The sequence below is a fragment of the Hyperoodon ampullatus genome (genome assembly GCF_949752795.1).
Source record: "Hyperoodon ampullatus genome assembly, chromosome: 13".
Classification (NCBI taxonomy): domain Eukaryota; kingdom Metazoa; phylum Chordata; class Mammalia; order Artiodactyla; family Ziphiidae; genus Hyperoodon; species Hyperoodon ampullatus.
In genome coordinates, this window is record NC_136926.1 from 86826138 (window position 1) to 86840858 (window position 14721).

At 49.5% G+C, this 14721-nt stretch overlaps 1 protein-coding gene across 1 annotated transcript in view; it reads right to left on the minus strand.

Moving 5' to 3' along the window:
• ZNF516 (zinc finger protein 516) overlaps nucleotides 1-14721 on the minus strand; it is a gene marked incomplete at both ends in the record, with an annotated part of 58117 nt that overhangs the window by 12833 nt on the left and 30563 nt on the right. The window contains one exon of the mRNA XM_079717155.1: nucleotides 2924-4330. Coding sequence (XP_079573281.1) covers nucleotides 2924-4330 — 1407 coding nt within the window. The remainder of the gene's footprint in view (nucleotides 1-2923; nucleotides 4331-14721) is intronic.

The window sequence follows — 14721 nt, forward strand, 5'->3', positions numbered from 1 at the left end:
TGCCGGGAATGTAATTTTTGGGAGGGGGCTGCACATAGTTCCTAGGCTGCAACAGTAGACGCAGAGTTCCGTAACAGGAAACATCACTTCTCTGTTCACCTCTCAAATAGACCTCACCACACCTGCTGGGTTTCCCTGCAGCTACTGCATGTTCAAAGCATCATAAACAAACACTCAAAGGAGAAAGGAACCAGCGAAGGCCCCCCGTAGGCCAAGCAGGGACTGATACCCGTCCGCCGCTGGACCAGGAAAGGGATGCAGGAGAGGCAGAGGACAGGGTTTGAAGACGCGATGGGCCGGGAATGAGAAGAGCTCTAGGCTTGCTCTGAACTACCCCCAAGTCCAGACCAGGAGCCAAACCGAGTCCATGAGGGAGAGAAGGGGCCGTCGGGGGGGAGCAAGTCCCTCCTGGTGGGGCATTCAAGGTAAACTGAGGCAGACCAATGAGGATTTACACAGCTGACCTCAGTTCTTCCCTAGACCCAAGAGCTTCGGTTCTCAAACCACACCTACGAACTCACACATCAAGGCCAAAAAAACTTAAGCACTTCCCCTAAGAAACCCAAACCAGGGTGAGGGAAAACACCATAAATCTGCACACTTACACCTGACATGAGAAGAGTAAAGCATCCAAGAACAGCACACACGCTTTGAGGACGACTGAGCATTTTTCACATTTAAAAGATAAATATCTAACCTCTGTTTAAGGGGAGGGGGGAGCCTTAGAACCATTTATTTAAAAAATCTTATGGAAAAGGAAAACATTTCAGGTTACCTGTACTTCAAAGTCTGTCATCTGAAATTCTCTAAACCTTCACTTAAAACTCACTTCTACTCTTTTGGGAAAAAAAGCAACAACAGGGCTTCCCTGGTGGCGCAGTGGTTGACAGTCCGCCTGCCGATGCAGAGGACACGGGTTCGTACCCTGGTCTGGGAAGATCCCACATGCCGCGGAGTGGCTGGTCCCATGAGCCATGGCCACTGGGCCTGCGCATCCGGAGCCTGTGCTCCGCAATGGGAGAGGCCACAACAGAAATGGGCATGTGGGCCGCTTACTAGGTGCGAACTGGCAGGTTTAGAGCTGTGATCAGGCAGGCTGTGGGTTGTAACAAATGAAGTTCAAGTCTGGTTGGCTAAGTGTAAGTCATCCAAACACTGTTGCTGACTGCACTCACCCTGCAGCCAGGTATAGACTCCGGGAAGCACTGGACGGAGGGGAGAAGGTGGCCAGGAGCACAGCGCCCACGAAACTCACCATCATCTATATCTAAGTCCTCTCTGTTTCAGGGTCCACGATAACCTGTATCTAGAGAACTGAGGTTGGCATGAGATCCCAAAAGGCCAACCAATATACGTTTATTCCATCTCAGAGCAAATAATCTGCGCGACTGGGAAACACTGCTGAGAACATGGAAAGCCCACTAAACTCAACAACATCCAAAAAGGTGGAAACGCTAAGCTACGTGGTAGCAGCCTTTCCCCACCTACCAAGGGCTGTGAGCCCAGAGCACCTGAAGCACAGGGGAGGGGATGAGAGTCTTAACCAGGACACGCCCTGTGCACCGCATCTTAATGAAAGCCTCCACCACCTCCAGGCAGCCAGGCCTCCGCTTCATTCTAGAAATTCTCGAGAAGCTCTGTCTCTGAGCCACAGCCCCAGAACCACCTGGGGTAAGGACCCCACTGGCAAAATCTCAACCTGTGGAACGCCTGAGTTTTCTGCTAGTTGAAAAACACCTTGGTTTTTCTCTAAGGGTCAACATGGACCAAAGGCCTCCTCCTCACACCAACGTGGCACCAGCGACGGAGCTGGGCAGGTTCCAAGTCACAGGAGGAAACCGGGAACTGAGAGACGCACATCCATCTGCCGGGAACCATGGCCACCAGGCACCCCACACAGCGGACTGGGTGCCTCTGTGCACGTGACTCCCCTGATCTGAACTTTGTCCCCAAAGGTGCTTCTGAGCTCCTGGAATTGGAGGGACTGGATCTCACAATTCATCTGAAATGGTGCCCTACTTTAATAAATTACAGATGCTTGATGTACAGCTGTATCCAAAGAAGGGTTAGGACCACCCAGGTAAGGTAACTGACAGCCAGAGCCCCATAGGGGTTTTTGTCTATTTATTTTTTAATGGAAATACTTAGATTTCCCAGTGTTCTGGATATTAACTGACAGTTACCTTCAATTTACAATCAAGAAGGAGGGCATCGTGTCCCATGCAGGCATTCAGCGGAGCCTGTGGAAATTCGTTGGCAATTCCTAATTATTATTCCTATTAAGTGTTAATACCGAGATACTGGGAGGAAAGGAAGATAATGATCTGAGGTATAATTTTTTCCAGAATTTTAAACATGAGTCAATTCCCCAAACCTGGTAAGGGATATTCACATTCTGCAAAGGCTCTGCTAACGAATGCTGTAGTACCGATGTGTGCTTTTAAAATTATATACGTGTAAAGATATAAAACTTAAGTAACCACTTCAAATGCACATCTTGTCTTTGGAGAGGCATGAGACAATGAACACCTACTGATTCTTCCTTAAAATAACCAAATGAAGGGACCTCCCTGGCAATCCAGGGGTTAGGGCCCGGCGCTTTCACTGCAGAGGGCCTGGGTTTGATCCCTGGTCGGGGAACTAAGATCCCACAAGCTGCGGGTGTGGCCACCAAAATACTAAGAATAAAAATAAGATAAAATGACCCAGTGGAGAAGTGCCACGGAGGCAGCCTGCTAGGCGTGGAGGGGGCGGGACTGGGTGCGCCGGGGACGTCACCGGGAGGCCGGGCACAGCAGCCAGGGCGCACTGCGTTGGGGCTCAGACACAGCCAGTGGGCAGCACTGTGCCCTTCTAAGGAGGGGCACCCCCGTGAGGCCCCAGAGCCCCCAGGGAGGGCGGGGAGAGGGCCCTCAGCCCTTACCTCTGTGCTCGAGCGCAGGGCCGCTGCCGCCCCAGCTCTGGTAGAGAGAAGCAAAGTCCTTTGGAATGTACGTCTTGAAGATATTGAGGATGTCCAGGCGTTTCTCGGGGCCCTCGGACGCAGGTTCCTGCTTGATGATGTGTAGGACGGGCTGGGCCTGCGAGGCCGCAGGCCCTCTGGAGCCGACCTTGGCGGGGGGCTCTCGGGGAGGTAGAGGGGGCCCCCTGTCACCTTTCCCGTGCGCTTGACCCTGAGGCTGAGGGCTGAATTTGGCTTTGGGCGGGTCCAGGGCACTGTGCTTATTTGGGGGACCGAGGCCGGCCCCCGCTGGGGGGAGGCCATACTTGTCCCCCTGCCTGCTGTTGGCCGGGGGCTGGGGAGCCGCCCGGGTGATGACGGTGGGCGTCGGTGTGGCACTTCTGCTGAAGCCCCCGCTGCCCGCCGCGGGCCCGGGTCTGGGGCCGGCCTCCTGCTTGGGCTTGGACGGGGGCGGCGGAGCCCCGGGCTGCTCGGGGCCGGGGCCGGGCTTGGTCTGCCGATGCGCATCGGGGCCGGCCGCCCAGAGCGCGCAGGGCCCCCCGGGGTGGCTCTCCTTGCTCCTGGGCAAGCCGGCGGCTTTCGTGGGCACCCCCAGGGGCGACGGGCTCCCTTTGGGGCCCAGGGCCCCGCCCGGCACCTGAGTGCGGGTGAACCGGGAGATGGGCAGAGGCTGGCACTCTTTGCCCCCAAGGGCAGGCGGGGGGCCCGTGCGTCCGCTTCGGGTGAGGAAAACCAAGTTGTTTCTGATGCTTTTGTAACCGTTGGGCTGAATCCACTGGGGGGCCATGGAGTGGCAGCTGACCCTGTGCCAGATGCGCTTGTGCATCCACAGCACCTCGGGGTAGTAGGTCTTATGGTTGCAGTAAGGACACGGGTGCACGGCCAGAGCAGCTTGCAGGGAGGAGGCCAGCTCCTTGTGGCTGGGGTCATCCCGCGTCGACCGCTCACTCAGGTCCAGCGGGATCAGGTCTGGGGCCGGTGCCCGTTTCCCTCCCCCGGAATGCTGCTTATTGTGCAAATCGGACAGCTTCTCTTTCGGGTGGGTGGCTTGGCTCTCAGAGGGGAGCTGCAGATCTGCAGTCTGAGTGGGATGAGAAGGGAAGTCCGCAGCATCCCTGGAGCCGGGGCCTCCTTGCTTGGGGAGAAACGCTGGCGTCTTTAAGTCCACAGCAAACCTGGGCTGCCCTGCTCTCTTGGACGTGTCTCTGCCACTGCTTTCAAGTACGGACACAGAAGCTGCGATCCCCGCGCTGGGCTCCCTGGCAGCTCTTCCCGATGGGTTATTTCCAAGTGTGTGACTTTGGTCTCCGTTGGAGAGCACAGCGGAGGCTACTTCTTCAGGAAAGCAGCAGCGGTGTGGCTTTGTCCCTGGAGGATCGAAATGGAAAACATGACGTTACCATTTCTCTTCAGAACAGAAGACAGAGAAGCACACCCAAACCGCCACGTGCACGTGTGGAGGGAAGCGTGTGGGTCTCAGGAACAGTGCGATCCAGGACCTGGATCAGTAAGCTCTGTTAAGAGTGGATCAACCTTGAGGGCAAAATGGCACTATTTGGGGTGGGGCTTCTTTTCCAATTAGATGACTCAGTAGACTACAGGGGAAAATAACATAGCTGCCTATCTAGTCACATATAACTACACTGTTACTAGTTAACAGAAGGGGACTAGTTTTATCAAAAACCAGGAAGAAAGACTTAATTCTTTATAACAGCATAAGGCTTTCCGTGGCTTTCAAAGAACCCCTCAGCCCATGGTCACAGAGAGGCAGGACTGGAAAACAGTGTGCTCTCCCCCCAGGGATCCTGCAGCTGCCTCAGAAACTACGGGCCGATTCAGGATGGGCCCCTGTGACTGTCTAGTAAAGTCCAACATTCAGCTCCAAAACCTGGACACCAACAGTTTCCTTCAGAGGCATGAGAGGGAAGAGGGTGAGTCACTCTTCATCCCCGCGCCTCCCGGGGGGGAACACCCAGGAGAAACGGTGCTCCCTGGGTGGGACGCCCGCTGCCGCTCCTGTGAGGTCTGCCTGGAGCCTTCTACAGGAGAGCTGGCCGGGCACGGGTTCCCTGCCACGGGGCGGCCTCGCACCCTCCCGGGTGAGTGCCGGCGACATCACCCCAAGTGCAGCCAGGCTCCCTGAGCTTGGACACCGAGGCTGCAAAGCTTCTCCCCGACCAGACTGCACTGCAAGTGGATTCGACACGATTTAACAAAAAACCCACTTGAAGTCTGGACTGATGACCTTGGGTTTATTTCAGTTAGAAGGTGCACAAGCATCTCTGGATGTCTTAAACCTTTCCGAACTACAGAGCGTGGATTCCTCCCATCAGTACGAGCTCAGAAGTGTTTTTTCTCGTTAAAGGTGTCATAGCGGGGATGGACTAAAATCTTCGGTTTTCTTTTATGAGAAAGCCCAATACTGTTGATTTTTAAATAAGAATTTTTTAGAGATTTTAATATTCTCATGGAATGTAGGTATCTGTTTACACAGAATGTTCTTTAAAATTTTTCTATACTCAATGTTTTACTATACTTCTAAACTTAGTATTTTACTATACTCAATATTTTGTAATAACCTATAAGGGAAAAGAATCTGAAAACACATATACACACACACACACAAACACACACACACATATAACTGAAGCACAGTGCTGTACACCTGAAACTAACATGATATTGTAAATCAACTATACTTCAATAAAAAACAAAAAATAAAATTTTTCTAAGTATATTTTTGGAGTTAAGACAGTAATCACATCAAATTGGCAAAAAAAAAAAAAAAAAAAAAAAAGAAAGAAAAAAAAGTGCATTCCAAAGGGATCTTCAGGAAAGCAGGAAAGTGTCCTTCATAGAAGGCATTTACCAGAGATCTGAAGGAACACAGTAACAAATATTCATTTTCAATTAGTAGGTAGTTAGACAGCCACTTATAAGCAACTTTAAAGGATTACGTCCACAGAAGAAATGTTACCAGTATGTAGTGATCGGCAGAATTGGTCAGGAAACAAGACAAAAGAGGAATACATTTTCTGATGCTATAGGCTCTGAAAAACTAACATTTAAATAAAGTTAGATATACCTGCCTGTCATGGGTACCTAGCGTTACTCAGAAAGCAAACCGGGCAGCCCTGGAAAGCTCTGATGATAAAAAGGGCATTTAACCTGGAATTAAATGCAGGGGACCGTCTTGGCCTTTGTTTAATTCAGGCTGAGGCTCAGTCTGTCAAATTCACTTTTACATTTTCGAAGAGAGTCAGGACGGCAGCTTGGGGGACCTAGGTTTTCCTGCATTAAAGGCATATGGATTTATGAGAACACACACCGAAGCCTATTAGCTGAAACAACAGGGCCACTGTACCTGACACTACACATCTGCAGGTGTTCAGAGTACATCTGTCAGAGCCCCCAGAGGTTATGCTCCCACAAAGGATTTCAAACATCACGAGAACCTCCAGTACCTCTGACCAAGACACCAAGTGAAAAATTACAGCAGGTCCTCCATCACAGCACCGCAAGTCAGAGACACGGCTCCGAAGACCCCCGCACGCCACAGCGGGCCGGCACACCTGCGTGAGGGTTCTGAAACGCCTCCCCTAGCTTCTCACCTCTGTGCATGGGTCTTAAATTGTACCGAGTAGCAAAGGAAGCAGTTTGTAGCTATGTTAACACAGATCAAAACACACTTTTTAACTGACCTGCTGAGAAAGCAGATTAGATCAATTCTGTGAGCCTTGGTATTCTGGTTTATAAAATATGTACCGTTTCAAAATATTGTATCTCTGGTTTAGGGGGTAAAAAGCAATAGCACCGTAAAAGCCCATGACTCCCTCTTCTGAGAGGCTTACCACACTGGTCATTTAGGGGCCAGAAGGACACATGGACCTGGTGTCCCCTGACGGTCTTGGGCACAAGATGAAATGTGGCTGCACAAGAAGGCGCACTGGGAGCTGACCCGACAGCCCCGCCCAGAATCCACAGGGAGGAAGGTCTCCTAAGGGGGCTACAGCATCGGTCCTCCCACAGCCCCGCCATCATTCATCGGTGGACTAGATGAAGAAATGGGGCTGGACAAAGGTATCAGACCCAGGACTGACACTCAGCTAGGAGGGAGAGCCAAAACCTTCATCCAAAAAAAAAAAAAAAAAAAAGAGATTCAAAAGTTTTCAACAGGATGGAACAAAGGCTCAAAACTAACAAGAAGAAACAAAGTGCAGGAAGTGAAAGGTCTGGCTTAAGGGCTGTGCTGTGAAAAAGAGTCCAGGCTCCTAGGGGACCACAAGCTCAGTGTGAGTCTCCATGGCCCAGGGTTTTATTGATATATCAAGGTAAAGCCACAGCCACAGCCAGGGAGACAAGGGCACCAACCGTGCCCACCTAGCTGGAGGAGCCCAGTCTCGGCTCTGAGCCCCATACTAAGAAGAGCCAAAAGCACATCCAGGACAGGCTCACGGACAGGGGTCTCTGGAAACCAAGTAATGTGGAGAATCACTGCAGGAACTTGGACTGTGCCACCTAAAACAGAGGGCTGCTGGCTGGACCACCACAAACTTTGACATTCAGTCCCTGTGTCCTGAAGGGAGGGAGGGAGGGCTAGTTCATCCACAGCAGCCTTCTGGCTGCCCCCTGGAATCATCTGCAAAGGACGTGAACCATCACTGGAAGAAAGACCCAAGGCCAGTGCCTAGACCAAAAACCAGCCTTTTGGGAAGAAGGGTCTGCACGTTTTTTGAAAAAACCTTGGGATGATTCTTGATCTTGGCCACGATCAAGGTGCACTGGGGTCGACAGAGGACAAATAACTGGGAGTAACGGAGAACCGGATTTCAGGAGAGGCCGAGACAGACAAAGAGCTGCCGTGGGGCTGGAGGTCCGCTCCCAGCAGGCGGGGAGGGGCCGGCCTTCCGGGGTCCACAGGCTGTCTCTCTCTCCCTCAACTCCAGGGCTGGGAGGATTATGCAGAAGGGACCAACGACCACCAGAAATGAACCGTTGGCTTCACAGGCGCCTCAGTGGCCTCACTGCTTTTCTTTCAGTTCAGTGGACTCAGAGGTGGTGGATTCTGCACAGGTGTGTCTGAGTGATGTAAGGGGGAAACACACTTCTTTTTTTAGAAGACGCTCTGTCATTGCTCCATGTATAACTTTAAAAGTAGCAAGTTAGCGCTTCACTCTGGGGAGCGCGTGTGCAGCCATCACACGTAAACTCGGGATGGGCCAGCAAGGAACGGTTTCAAGTTTGGGGACTGAAGGCGCTTTTACAAGAAGAGCCTCGTCTGTAAATCCTCGGTTATCATATGTCACCTCATCAGCTCATCTTGGTTCGGTCTGTCCACTTAGTACATGACTGTGGCTCTTTGCCTCTCTTTTTATGTTTATTATAATTTCTTCGCTTCCCACCCTTGGTTAAAACAAACAAACAAACAAAAAACAGAAACACTCAAAACAAAAACAAAACAGAAACTAAAGCAGCACAAAACCCTGTATGCCTTTACCTTACAGTAGGCCTTCCCCTGGCACAAGTGTCCCTTCAGTAAACCTACGGTCACCGCAGGCAACTGTGTCCTGGGTGTGGAGGGAGGAGCTTTATAGAATGACTTGTCCCCGCCGTCAACTGATTCCTGACCAGTCTCCCCAGTTTCTCACCCCAGTTAGTTACGCTGTGAACACAGATGACTCATTCTGATAGGAACCTAAGTAAATCTCAGAGGATGTCATCAGCTACTAATGTTTATAATGGGATCGGGAGGAAGCAGGAGGAATGTGGATCACCAGTCCCGCCTGCTGAGACGCGGCTCTACGTCACCAGGGAGGGTCAACTGCCGCTGGCCAGACTCGGTCCCCGGCGCCCGCCAGCCTGGTTCCCGTAGGCGAGCGGGATGTGGTGCCAGACACCGGCAGCGGTACCCCAGTCATGGCTGACCACACCATCCGGCCAGCATCGCCCAGCCTCGTCTAGGGGTGGCGTGGCCCTGATGGGGTCCCCAGGCAGCGAGGGCCTGGCTCGCAGCAGGAACCACACAGGTAAAAAGCAAGAGCGCCGTAAAAGCCCATGATTCCCTCTTCTGAGAGGCTTACCACACTGGTCATTCAGGGGAGAGAAGGACACATGGACCTGGTGTGTCCTGACAGTCTTGGGCGCAAGATGAAAGGCTGTCGCCCTTAAGGGGAAGGAGGCGTCTTGGCTCCCGTCGGTGAGCTGCCGTCCAGCCGGGAGCACCCCGCGCGGGGCTGGGAGGAGGACTCCCCCTTCCCCAGGAGCCACAAGCCCAGCGGAGCCGTCTACACCTGCTATCACCTCTCTCAACACACCCAGGAGGTGATGCTGCTCTCCTCCACGTTGCGGGTAAGGAAACCGGGGCAGAAAACAGCTTCCAAAGGCCTCGCTGTGGCTGGTGGAGCCCGATCCCTACCCTAGCCATCCAGCCCTCGTCCACCCGCTGTGTCCAAGGCTGGGGAGGGTCCGCAGGGATGGAGGTGACCCTATCCAGTAACTGCTGGGGGAGAATCAGATGCTATGGGGGAAACCTAACTTGACTTTTCCAAAAACTTACCCATATTTGGGCTGGGTGCTCGTAAGGTGAAGTACTGAGCCTCACATGTGCAGCAAGTTTCTAGAACTTTTCATATTGGACCCCAGATGACTTCAGGTCCTGCAATTCTAGAAGACGAACTTTCTCTCCAAAATAGGATGCACAAGCACATGGTAATGCAGGAAAACTCCAAAGGGCGGCCAGATAAAGCAGTTCGCAAAGTACTGATGGACCCTGGTCCCGCTGGAGAGGGCCGCCTGGCCGCCTGCCAGGGCCCAGAGGTTTCAGGGCCACGGCCTCCCCGTCCCCAGCGCCTCATGCCCCACGGCCACAGGACCAGCGCGTGGCCCCAGGAAGTGTGCGAGCTGCAGAGGAAAGAGGAAGAGATGCTCTCTCCTGCGGCCCCTCCTCCTGCCCCAGGAGGTGATCCGGGAACAACCTGAGTATGAGACTCCATCAGCAGCCCCGTCCCTGAATTAAAACCCAGATGTAACATCTGTAGTGACGACCGGCAGCTGGCGCTCAAGGCTGAGAGCAATCTGCACATTCAGGTCATTGGTTCTCCCAACCCCAGGGGCTGTGACCATGAGACTCTCTTCCCGCCCCTTCCTAGCTGTTCCTCTTCGTTGAAAAGAAAGATCCACCAGACTAATTCCACACACGAGTGTATGAAGGCGGGGTGGGGTTAAGGAGGTTTTCGAGACAGAAAATAGCCTAAACCCAAGTTACTCTTGTGAATAATTTGTCCCCTTATATGGGACAAACAACTCTCTCTCCAAAGATACAATAACCCAAGTACAGTAAGCCTGAAGAATTCTCACCATTAAGAACTCCCAGATTAAAAGTAATTTTGAGATTTCAGCAGTTATTTTTAATATTTGTGAGTTCCTAGTAACTTTTTTTTTTTTTTTTTTTTTTTGCGGTATGCGGGCCTCTCACTGCTATGGCCTCTCCCATTGCGGAGCACAGGCTCCGGACGCGCAGGCTCAGCGGCCACGGCTCACGGGCCTAGCCGCTCCGCGGCATGTGGGATCTTCCCAGACCGGGGCACGAACCCGCATCCCCTGCATCGGCAGGCAGACTCTCAACCACTGCGCCACCAGGGAAGCCCCCTAGTAACTTTTATAACAAATATTACCAGTTACCGAAAACTTGTGACAGTAAGAACATCCGTTTTTAAAGAATGTTTCTCATAAGACCCTTCTTTTCTGATATTTTTTTTTTTACCGTCTTAAAAAGGGACAGCTGGGGCACTTCCCTAGTGGCGCAGTGGTTAAGAATCCACCTGCCAATGCAGGGGACACGGGTTCGAGCCCTGGTCTGGAAAGATCGCACATGCCGCGGAGCAACTAAGCCCGTGAGCCACAACTACTGAGCCTGCGCTCTAGAGCCCATGAGCCACAACTACTGAGCCCATGAGCCACAACTACTGAATCCTGCACACCTAGAGCCTGTGCTCCGCAACAAGAGAAGCCACCGCAATGAGAAGCCAGCGCACCGCAACGAAGACCCAACGCCAAAATTTTAAATTTTTTAAATAAAAAAAATTAAAGAAAAGGGAAAGCTGGTAACAAAAATAGATACAGGGAAGAATAAAAGGTATGATGTTTCAAGAGAAATGAGAGCCATTATGCATGAGATTTAGCTGAAATTTAAGAGTTAACTGAGATGATTAAAACGCAAGAAATTAACAAAGAGAAAACTCCATAGGTGTCTGGGGGTGGAAAGAGTCCCTGGAAAGATATTTCAGCTAAAAGAATCTCAGAAACACTGAATCTCAATGAAATGTGATGAAGAGGATTATTATTATCATAGGATGTCTTGGATACAACACAGAAATGACTTAAGAAAACGTTTTAGCTGCAATATCCATGGGGCTTTTCAATTAACAAACACGGTTTAATAAGCTTTCTGTGCAAGTGAAGCAAAGGAAACGCTGAAAAACACTGCCCCGGGCTGGTTCAATCTGGAAGTTCTCCTTCTGGGAAAATAAAGGAAAATAACCAAGGGGCAAAGACGCGCTTATTATTGGTCGTATACAGAGGGGCATCCAGAAAAGCACGTGACCAAGTGACCTACTTGCGAGGCTGCTTTAAGGAGGGGTTACAGCAAACAAGGAAATCACCAGGGCTTCCAGGCCCAGGAACAACACCAGCACCAAAGTGAAAGTCCCAGCTCTGGCCCACTTCACCCTTTGTAAAAGGACAGGCTTTGTTTCCACAGAGACTAATACAGAAACTGCTTCTAATGGCCCAGTATCTATCAAGGGCTATTCAGCGCTATGGTCAGAAAAATCTCTTTACAAGAAGTGTTTCAAAGCTCTCTTGCTCATTACACATATAATGTGAACTATAATAATTAATAATAATAACAACAATAAAGTTTCAGTAAGGAAACCAGACAGAACTGGAACAATGAGTGACAAATGAATAATCATGTTTTAAATTTTTATAAATGAACCAATATTTTATTCCCTAAATCGTTCCTGCTTGGTTTTCTGTCTGTCTGGATACAGTAGAGGAGTTTTCATTTTAAGTAATTAATCTATTCACATAAATAACTCACAAAACTGTAATTTATTTGCATTAATAGAAAGATATGTAAATATCTTAGCACTTTGGAAGCCGGATTTTGATTGCTGAAGAAAAACAGTTACAGATTAAATACAGGACTTCTGACTAAACAGTGTAACCACCGTTCCACAAGGACACTTAAAGCTTGAAATCTGGGAAATAATGTTTTCAAGAACATTCCTATTCAGAGAGTACAAAACCAACATTTTAAAGGTTAATCAAATACCTCGCGTTTCCACCCAAGCTTCCAGTAACTAGAGGGTAGTCCGTCCTGCCATGAAACATAATCCCATTCTAGAAATCTAGAACTTACTAACTGCTTCCTCACTGACGCAACCATAAAAATGTGTCACTCGGGTCATTTGTGTGTGTGTGTTTTTTAAATCGAATCCATACTGAAGTGAACAGAATTCAAGTCTATTTTCACGGCTACTGTCCATTTTATACACCCTCCTTCACCCCCAAATCCTAACAGAAGTTATAAACTTGTCCCCGTGACAAAATTCAAACAAATGTAAAAATGAAAAGAAACCATTAAACAAAACTTTACAAACCACGCTCTGAAGAGTAATGAACATTTCCACTTTACTACGGCAAAGAGAAAGTAAATCGAATGTTACAAAGAAGTATGTTGAAGCCGAAGTAATTGTTGAAAGAAGGCATTTTTATGGCTTTTAGATTTTAAAATGTCATTAAGAAAGTGCAGCAAGGAACAGCCCAGGGAAGCTTAGCACATGATGCTTCTTTTGCGTCACCCTCCAGCCCTGTTGCTTCCTAACGGGCAGGACGGGTACACGAGCTCCTCAACCGCTACAAAGAACGCACGTCCCTTAAACCACCTTAGTTTTTTCTTCCACAAGCTGCCTTTTAAGAGACCAAGCTCGGAGCAAGACTTCAGCAGAGAAGTCACCCTGTAAATCTCCAACATAGAAACAATTACAACAGACAAAAACTAGCCTTCACGTGGTTGAAAAGTTTGCTGCTTAATTATCCCGAGATACAAAACCCGAGTTCTGTGTATTTACAAACAAATTATAATGACCCTTTTTAAAGAAACTGGGACTCTTTATCAGGACAATCTTTCAGATGTAAAACCAAGCACGTGCTGACCTGCAGAACAAAGGCCACTCTGGGGCACAGTGCTGGCCGGGCTGTCCCCGGAGCCGCGGCTTCCGGCGCCGTGTGCGGACCTCACCACTAGATGGCGCCCGCTCCCAACGCGAGACCCCCGCTGCCGGCGCCCGCGCTCCGCGTGGCGTTCCGGGTTTCAGAAACGGACCGAGGAGGCATGACTTTTGAACAACAGGTACGTGTCAGCCAAAGAGGTACACCGACAACTTGCTTTAAGTGCGCATCTGTACAGTTGTGCATATTTCCTCGGAAAGGGCTTCGCAAGTACCGAATGTATGTGAAATGGGTAACAGTAGTTCATCAAAAGCTCTTGAAGTGTCTTACATACATCTTGATGTGTCTCTGTTCATCAGCATTTTCAGAGGTTAAAATGTGGAGAGCTGTAAACCAGTGATACACTTGGATGATCTGGCTAATTCAGGTGAAATGATCTGTCTATGCCGTTAGACCGTGAGGGTTAGATTACAGGCAGCACCTACAAAGGTCCAAGTTTTGGACAGAAACACACAGAAAACCGGGGTGCTTCAAAGGGGAACCAGCCCAAGACAGGCACGACATGGCCTGATGTCCTTCCACACAGAACTCTGTCTACATGAAACCCAAACTTCTTTTCATTCGTGGGGCACTGTCATATGTGCCTTCAGATTGAGGGTGGGCAAAATGTTCTGGAGACACGATTTCTGAGCACTTGGCATCTACATGCCCGCAAAGTTAAACCTTTATTATTTCATGAAGCTGACCGTATACAATAAGCATCCCATCTCGCCTGGTCCAGCATCCCTCCTCCTATGGCACCAGCTGATGTGTAACAAGGATGGTCCTGACCTCACACGGAGTTAACTGTGAACTAGGAAGCTGTGAGCCTGGGAAGGAACCACGGCAATTGTTAACTAAGCAGCACCAGCTTGTTTGCCTAGTCATCTCATCCCCACCAGAAGCTGATTCTCTAGCCTTTTATGGTTATAAATGTATAAGTGAGCATAAAATACAGAGATTTTCTGTATCGCTCACATAAAGAGTTCAAACTATTTTATAAATATCCAATCTCAGATGTTTCACTCCCCCAGAGACATTTAGTGGCAAGAATTATTTTATATTTTACTTAATAATTTAAGCAAATATTCCCAAATCACATCACTAAACTGTTTCTGGACTCTTCGGCAGGCTGCCCAGGCCTGCTGTACAAGGGGCTGTAGTTATACTGTTTGCCATTAAAATGCAAAAACAAAGCATACATACGTTTCTTCTTCATGAACTACTTCACTCTTTGGTTTTCACTTTCTCCCCTTTTTTTTTTTTTTAATAAAGAGGAAATAGCTGTATTCCTTTCTTGCATATCTTTGGTTTTTCTCCTGACTGATAGCTCACCTTCAATTTATCCAGACTTAAAAAAAGTCTAGACAAAGAATTACAACCCCGATGGAGCAATGCCGCACAGAAAAATCGCAGGAAAGCCCCAATTACTAACGTTTATTTTCTCAATCCTTTAGTCATATTTCTATTTTGAGAAGCAGTTGCAA